Below are 8,979 nucleotides of genomic sequence, written 5' to 3'. Positions count from 1 at the left end.
ACTAGTTTGTATGTATTATTTTAGTTGCTTGATGTTGTGTATGTTTTTTTTCCATGTTTGGTCTTTGTCCCTGAATTACTTACTTTTGATTTTCGCTAGAACTTTGGTTCCCTTGATTACTCTTTGTAACAGAAGGGAGTTGCTCATTTGCTTTTGTTACTTTGTATGTATGATTTTAGTTTATGTCCTTTGTTATGTATGTCTGTTTTCCATGTCTGGTCTTTGTCTCTGGATTACATTGTTTTGATTACCGCTATGACCTCGGTTCCTTTGATTACTCTTTCAAAAACATTCTACTGCTATATCGCTAAGATTCTCAAGATTTCATTGCGCAATAATTTTCATAATATTTGCAAAAAAGGAGAACATTTGATTTAGGTAAGTGATTCGTTAACTTCCTTTTTTCGTTACATTTTATAGATTGGAAAAGCGTCTCTAATATGCATCATCATGTGTATTAAATTTTTTATGAACTTTTAATTACATTTGATATAAGGAAATATTGTATAAATAAGTATAAAAAAACCACAAAACATATCATTGTTCAAAGTCATTGATGGACTGGCGATAACAAAAGGTAAGGGAGAGTGAATTCTTTAAAAAACTAAAAGTGGATATGTTTGGCCTCTTTTATGTAAGAAATATTGGATCTTTAGATATCTTAGGCTATTTGTACTTCAAAATACAGAGAAAAAAGAAGTGAGTGGTACATGTTTTTTTCACAATGATACATACTGTGAAATGTTGATCAATTTGTGGCTTAAAAATATGTTACCACTTCTGTCAATATGTTTATAAAGACAGTAAACAATTAAGATATGCTAAATGCATGAATCAGATCTAATGAACATTTTCGACTCGGTTTGAAAATCAGCAAAAAAAGTATAATCATATAAGAGACCAGAAATAATTTGTCTGTCATTTTAAGGTAACAGTGAAAATGCAGATTTTTGTTCTCAACCTATTGGTTATTGCTGTCCTTTTGAATGGTAAGTGACATACAATGTAATAATTTAATTTGTAAACTTTGAAACGAAAAGGACTTTAATGCTTAATGCATGTATTGAATAATAATACAACTTCTTCTAGTATACAAAAGTTAGATGCAATTATCTTATCTTAAGCATTTAGGATATTTGAGAGAAATTGGTATGCAGCCAAGGACATGCTTTATTCCATGTTTCCATAGGTATAATATATTCACATATCGATTTGCTCTCCATTTTTACATATATAGATATGTAGTTCTTGAATTCGTCAAATGAACGACAATTTCAAATGACCCATTTTCGGTTGTATTTACCTGACCATGCAGACACTTCAAGCCGTGTAAACAGTTACATTAAACAGTTACATCTCCAGAAATACCTAGGAACATTTGTGACCAAAACGAACACGAAAATACTGTAAAACATCACGCGATGAAAAAGCCTCACAGAACATTAAAAACTACAGAATAAACAAAAAGCAAACGATATGAAACTTTTTTTATCACCTCTAGGTGAGTGAGCAATGCTCATAAGACTATTTATCACTTAACATTTCCCTTGTTCCTCTTTATTTGAATTTAGTATAAAGAAACAAACATACTATAACATAAGGCCATGATATTGACATAACCTTCCGTTATGAAACTAGTCATCGTGGCGTCAAAGCACTTGATATTAATCAAATAACAGGAAAAAGGGATTGAATTTGTCTGCATTCGCTTAATTAGTGCTATAGAAATCCTTTTATGGCATTGACAAGGGTGAAAAATAGCGTAATGACACAAATAAACCCAAGGCTATAAGCTTTTTTTCTAGTCAAATATAGTTTATTGAAATACCGCTTATAACTTTTTGTATGTAACGACTTTTAATTGGTAATTTGTACTAAAAAATAGCGAGCTGGGTCAATAAAGTGCTATGCAAAATGAAATTGCCCGATGCTTAAAATTTAAAGTTTTTTTTCTTAAAACCCAAATAAGTGGAAGTTTTAATGTATGTTCTTAATAACTAAACTAACATGCATGTAGGATTCTCTTGCTATAGTTAGTAAAAAACAATGCAAGTTTCTTATTATATTGCAGTTAAAAGAGATACTTCAAAGATAGTAATAACAAAATGTTGGATCAGATTAAAAAAAAAAAACAAAAACAAAAATGACCAAATCAAGAACCAGAAAGCACGTTGTAAGTGACGTCAATCCAGTGAGATCTTCAAGACATATAAGCGACTCACTGTTAGGGAATAACTAATCCAAATATATACTTACCTTTTTACGTAAATGGTAAAAGAACGGGTACAAGATATAAAAACATTTTAGGGGTTTCACTAGTAGATACATGCAAGGGAAAATTAACCGTTTGATACATGTACACTTCATAGATGCCAACAATTTGTTCGTAATTTGTACGAATTTCGGAAAAAATAACATTCGTTTTTTTTTTGTTTTTTTTTTGTTTTTTGCTTTTTTTTGTTTTTTTTTGTTTTGTTTTTTTTTCTTTTTGTTGTTTTTTTTTTGTTTGTTTGTTTGTTTATTTTTTTGTTGTTGTTTTTTTTTTTCAATGTCAATTTACGTTGTTTAGAGATATTTCCGCAGAAATAACCATTAGCACGATAAGCGCTGTTTTTTTCGTACGTTATAGGTATTTAGCCAAAAAAGATTTGGTGTAAATTTGTGTAAACTATTTTCAAGGTCAACAATTGCATGCAAAAACTATTTGAAATTGTTTGTTGCTAACAGATACTGTTCAATGGTTCGTTCCGCACTAAACATCGCCAGGAAGATGTTAAATCCCCCGACATTTGAAACACATCGAATCGAAATGCAGGGTAGAACGTGCAAACTGGAAACAGAGAAGATATATTTACACAATGTAGACAGATGTATAAAAGATGGTGAAAAAACAGCCCACAAAACAGACAAGGAATACCTGAACAAAAAGAAACATGAGTAACATTTTGTAATCCGGAAGGGTAAAATTCCCTGCCTCGCCAGCGGCATCGATCACGAAAAAAAAGGAAAGCAATAGGCGTCATGACTGGGCTGTTGTCATTCCGAGAAGACGTGAAATTTAACTGAGGATCTACGAGATAAACATTTTATATCGGTTAAGGAAGTTGTGATGACAAAAATAAAATGCCTGTAGGGTTGTTGTCAGTAAGGTTTAATGAAACCCAGTCAAAGTCTTTCCTCGAATAATGCAGTAACGTTCAATGTTAATGGTCGCACTTTTCCTTTGAAATTAAATTCTGATATTACCTGAAAGATTAACCATTTGATATACTTACTAACATAAAGCAAACTTGGATGTACATTCACATGTAGGTAAAACCGGTCCATACCTATCTAAACGAACACAGCAACATCTGTATCGTTTAAACATGTCAAAAGAGTTCAAAAGTGTCATTTACCAGCATTGTAAAAAGCACAATTATGTCACTAAATATTCAATTGTTCACCCTCTGGAGAAAGTCAATAAACCGTCAGAATAAACTCATTCCAAATTCTGCCATTCCCGTAGATTGGTTGAATTGGAATGGATACGGAAGTTACAAACAGTTTACCCTTTCGGTCTTAACGACACTATCATGAGAATTGGAAACATACCAAGAACAGATTTGGTAAACATTCGCGATATGATATAGTTTGTAAACCAATGCATGAAAAGATTTATCATGACCGCAGAGTAAATAGGAATATACAGGAGTATCGAAATCGCAATACTACAACTTCAAATATCATTACAATTTATAAAACCAATGGGCGGAATCATCCACTAACCAAACTATGTTCATACCAATCACTAGATTACAATATTCTAGAGTACTGTAATAACATTGTAAGTTTTGTTCACCTGTCTTAAATATGAAAGAGTTCAAATCATAATTGCTAACTGTTATTCTAAACAATTATTCAAAAGAAATTATCGTCACGAAAATCACAGAAAGCATTTTCTAAAACTTGAATATACCAATAAAGGCTTTGATTTCATCAACATTGCAGATATTTTAAATGATTACACAGAAATTATCCCTGCTTATTGTGATGATACTGAACTCCATTCTATTTGCCATATTTGCAAAATGCCAACCCGTAAATATGTCTTTAATTATAGTGATTTATGCAAAGATGTGAAAATTGATGAAAATATGCCAATACATTGAAATTGCAGTAATATGTTTATGAATTTTTGTAACAAGTAATGACATTAACTATTTTTGGAATGTAAACAACTCGCTTGAAGTGCTTGAATAATTATATGCCCAAGTGGAATCTAATTTGTTCAAAGTTTTGGTTGTTCAGCTTTGAACACTACAGTTCTATAAAATCTTCATATAACAACAATTCACGTATCTTATCAAATAGTTATTAAAAATCGGGATGTGAATTTATTTGTTCGAATTCTTTTAGATCATTTTAAGTAGCGAAAAACATACAAAATGAGCTAATTGGAGTTCTTTTGATATGCTTACAGCACTCGAATTCAAGTATATAAACATATTGTCCTTCAATCTTAACGTCCAGACATAACACTTTACGGTAATCATGGGATACTATCGAAGTAAGGGCATCATATTTCTGTTTGTTTATATACGCTATGTTGTTCTTTTTTTAATTATCCGTTTATTCTCTGTGCATTTTTGTCTGTTTCCCTGTTGCTGTTCAGTTTTGATTATACTTTATTTATGTCGCATGACTTCGAATGTTTAGGGAAAGGCGTAGATGCTGATAAACTGCTAGTTGTAATCATGTTTTCGATTACATGTACATATCCTATATATCCTATTTACAATCAATTTAGGTAAAACTGGAAAACATTTAACACATTGGAAATAAATATCAATTGTGATGAATGTGTAAATCTTATATATCTTTTGTATATCAGAACTTTCATGTTTTATTGCTGTGTCTTCAGTCACTATATGAGACCTGTCAACACCCAGTCAAAGTAAACTATTATACATGTCTTATATATTATCATCATTCATAGTACTTTCATGCACCCTAATTTTTGTGTAACCTCCTTTAATTTTACAGAAACTTTCAACAGTTCAAGTGCGCAAATTGAATGTGTAAGCATTTATACTGAACACGTGTTGAATTGTTCATGTGTATATAATGATACTATGACCTGGACGTCTTTAAAACACCCAGATAGTACAGACTTGACTATGGTTAAAGGTGACTTTACCAAGATATTCCAATTGAGAAATGAATCTGAGGAAAGTTGCTTGAACTTGGTCATTTTAAATATGACTGAAACTACAGAAGATACATACATTTGCTCCTCTACTGACAACACGCATCTGTCAAGCCAACGTTTTGAAGTTTATTTAGAAAGTTAGTAATGCTTTGACTTAATTCTTTTATCCATCTGTTGTTCAATTGTTAAAGAGGACAAAGTCATCTTAAATTTGATATCCTTTAGAAAGATAAAAGAAATCTGGCAGAGTATCAAACTAAATATTTTTGGTAAACAAATTACATGCAAAACTGAAAAAAATCATATTATTTTGAGACAAATATATAATTGACTTCGTGCTCTTACAGGTTACATCTGTACTATTATAATTCATTTTAGATAACACTATGTGTCAAAATATACAACATGAAGACTCTTCTACATATTTCTCTGGAATAGGTAAGACGTTAAATCATAGCTACATGTAATGAAGAGCTTTCTGAATACAATCGAAAATCTTTTTTCCTAAAATGTACTTGTATTATTATTTATAGATGTAAATTTAAAGACAGAAAGGCAAAAACGTTATAAAGACTAATCTAGGGAACCACGGTTATAGCGGTAATCAAAGGAATGCAACCCAGGGACAAAGACGAGACATGAAAAACAGACATACACAAAGCAAATTACTGACATTTTTTTTAATTCTAATTTATATTTAACGAACTAAAAAAAATAAATAAATTATTAAATACAATTGAAATCCAAATTTATCAGTTTGATAATTTTTATAACTCTACATTAAAAATAAATGTTATGTTTTTTCGCACCATATGTTTGCTGTGAAAACCATTTGAAGCCTCAATATTGAAACTTATTATGTACATTTTAGATACCCAAAACACATCTACCGTTGAACCATCAGCAGATCATTTTCGTGTTGATACAGTCCAGCTTTATCTCATCATATGCTCTGGGGTAGTGCTTGTAATGGTTGTAATGGTTCGATTGGTATCTTGTTGGACAGCTGGTGAAATATTAATTATGATACATTGTACACTGAAACATTGCCTTACAAACCTACCAAATGAGCCTCATTCAATATTTTTAACAGTCTTGCATTTTCAAGATTTGCCCTTAAGTTATGAGATATCGCATATATATAAGGGTCTTAAAAGTTCCCAACGATGTTAGAACTGTCAAAATTGCGATGCAAATTTTGGTCGTTCCTCCGCAGGACTCGAACTCGTACCGCTGTGACATCTATGGCAGCACCGCCTGCGCAAAGTCTAGCGCCCTAAACCACTCGACCAGCTCGTTGGGGATTTTCAGACCTTTCTACAAAAAATACATTATCTTCCCTGTATCAATTTGATCCGATGGAGCAGTGTAGCGAATGAAGTCGTCACATTCTGAGATGTTTGTATAATATTGATTTGTTTTACAATTTGTATAATAACAAAATGTTTACAATATGCTATTTTTCTGAATAAAGGACGTTGCAGAGGTTCAAAGCGTGTTCAGATTAGAAGGTCAACTATACAGGAAAGTGGCGATGTTACAGTCGAACTCCAGGTGATATTAATTTCTACATCGTACAAAAAGCAAGAATTTAATTACACACACTATAGCAGATGAACCATTATCGCCTTCTGAGACACGTTTATGTTTTATTTAGAGAGTGCGTCAAGAGATTTTGAGCTACAACGCTGGAGGTTTTTATTCGATAAATTGTCATGCAATAATAAAATCCTCACATTCGGGAACAATATAGAGAGCAACTAATAGAATGGACCATTTTGCTTTTATTTTGCAGATATTTAATGATATAGTTAAAATTTCATTATTCTTAGGAGTCTTTTAAAGTTGAAAGACCAAAGGATTGAAAACTAGAAATTGATAACACTGAAGTTATGTTTTGACTTTTTTTTTCTAAACTTACTTCTATATTAGTTGAAATACAACAAACAAAATTCAGTCTGAACAGTAGCTACACAGGCAAGATCTGATTTCATATATTTTAAAACATATGAAAACATATGTTTAGGACTGATATGGTAAATATATATTTTTTGTATATTTAAAGATACATAAAATTACGTTTTTTTTTTTAAATTAAACGAAAACCTATTGAAAATATATAGTTACCATGTGATTTTTATTTATTAGCTCTTCGTGAATTAGTTTGTTAGTCAGAAAAAATACATTTTTCATTTGTTTTCATAGTGGTTTGAAACAAATGTTTTGAGGTGCTTTCAAAACACATCCATATTACATGTTTCAATCGTTCCTGTAAAGCTCACTCACAACATCGGCATTATCTTACGATTGGCATACCAAACTGCACATTTCATACAAACTTGGTTATCTTAACACACTCATTCTGTTTATCGTTTAAAGGATGTAATGAACACAGACGAGGATGAAATCCATTATTCAGAAATAGACTGATAAGGCACTGATTTATTATAGATGTTGTCCAGTGAAAACTTGAGAACTAGAATATTAACTAAAACATGTGTACAGTTTACTTGCCACTTTTAAAACATAATTGAATGTGTTTAATATACAAACTTGAAACAATGTCATTACTTATAAAATGCTACTTCGCAAAATTAATTCAATAAATTAAATTATGTGAACCAATGAAGTATTCGTTTTATGCTCTTAATTACATTTTGATTTGCTTTAATCTAAAACTTTTGGGTAATGTAAGTACAACCGTAAGACCAATAAACAAAATACCAAACGAATTTATATTTTACCTAACGTTTCATTTTCTTGAAATAAACAGTTTGCATTTCTTGTATCATGTTTTTTTTTGTTTTTTTTGTTTTTTTGTTTTTTTGTTTTTTTTTGTTTTTTTTGTTTTTTTGTTTTTTTGTTTCTTTTATGTCACTTTAAAAATCAATATTCCTTATAACACAAGACGAAAGGTCCAACTTTGTGTACACAATACCGACTACAGAGAGAAGACATTTGAATTCAAGGTATTGGGGCCGCAATACCATACGACTACTAAGGCAAGATTAAGGATGTCAGAAATTATTCTCGTCCCGGCTATAGTTATTTGGATTTGATGGTTTTTATCAACTACATTCAACGTCGCCAACGTATTAATGACTTTAAGATGTTAAGACTGTTATTCCTTCTATCTCTGGAGACTGTCTACTACCGTACATGAAGCAATTACTAAGTGTCATCACATTCACACTATACGTCTTGCCTCCATCTAAATGATACCAAATAATTGGCCGCCATATTTGCTAATGACATACATCGCTTGATATACATTGTACCGTACTGCATGTTGGCAAGCACAGGGTATTGAGACATATTTGCATTACCGAAAATGAACAAGATCGACGTTCATTCTTAAAAATCAATTTTGCTTACAAAGATTTAGATGTTAGTAAACAAACTTGCCATACTTCATACTTCCCTCAATATCTAAAGATCATATTAGTTCTACGCATATCTCACACCTACATCAAACTTATAGCTACCACTATTTTAGTTTTTCAAGTAAATTGTGTTACTTATTTGTTGTTTCTAAACACTATCACCAAGGAAGACATAGTTAAAAATCACATATCAGTGCTAATTTCCTTGGTGTTATTTTTGGTGGAAGTAATATGGTTCTCTCTTCTTTAATTGTAGAGCGAAATGTACAATTGTGCTTACAAACACACGTTTATTTTTAGGCTAAGCCAAGTGCCCAAGTTATCCCTTTTTAAAGCTCATCACACCTTTACTAACGGTAGTTTAAGATGGACTTAAGGGCTTATGTAATAAGGCCTAAAAGATGC

At 31.3% G+C, this 8,979-nt stretch overlaps 1 protein-coding gene across 2 annotated transcripts; it reads left to right on the top strand.

The window, feature by feature from the left end:
• The first annotated feature begins 542 nt into the window (after window positions 1-542).
• LOC148609884 (uncharacterized) lies at window positions 543-7,958 on the top strand. Of its 2 annotated transcripts, none has more exons than XM_088542028.1 (7): window positions 543-577; window positions 929-989; window positions 5,026-5,328; window positions 5,570-5,629; window positions 6,063-6,148; window positions 6,666-6,745; window positions 7,571-7,958. In XM_088542028.1, exons 2-7 carry the CDS (start codon window positions 941-943, stop codon window positions 7,575-7,577), a joined length of 585 nt encoding a protein of 194 aa, XP_088398154.1. In that variant the 5' UTR covers window positions 543-577; window positions 929-940; the 3' UTR covers window positions 7,578-7,958. The 2 variants fall into 2 exon arrangements, with proteins under 2 accessions (XP_088398154.1, XP_088398153.1); XM_088542027.1 differs by having other exon boundaries at window positions 6,063-6,200.
• Window positions 7,959-8,979: the final 1,021 nt, after the last annotated feature.

This window comes from Perna viridis, chromosome 8 (assembly GCF_037379345.1).
Source record: "Perna viridis isolate PV_CMFRI_1.1 ecotype Kerala chromosome 8, ASM3737934v1, whole genome shotgun sequence".
Classification (NCBI taxonomy): Eukaryota; Metazoa; Mollusca; class Bivalvia; order Mytilida; family Mytilidae; genus Perna; species Perna viridis.
Note: the sequence above shows the minus strand (reverse complement) of the source record. Positions and strands in the feature narration are given on the sequence as shown.

Coding starts and splice junctions, on each gene's coding strand:
- LOC148609884 (XM_088542027.1), top strand. CDS start 941: ATGCAGATTTTTGTTCTCAACCTATTGGTTATTGCTGTCCTTTTGAAT. Junction 6,201..6,665: donor GGTATCTTGTTGGACAGCTG/GTGAAATATTAA, acceptor TTCTGAATAAAG/GACGTTGCAGAGGTTCAAAG. Junction 6,746..7,570: donor ATGTTACAGTCGAACTCCAG/GTGATATTAATT, acceptor TATCGTTTAAAG/GATGTAATGAACACAGACGA.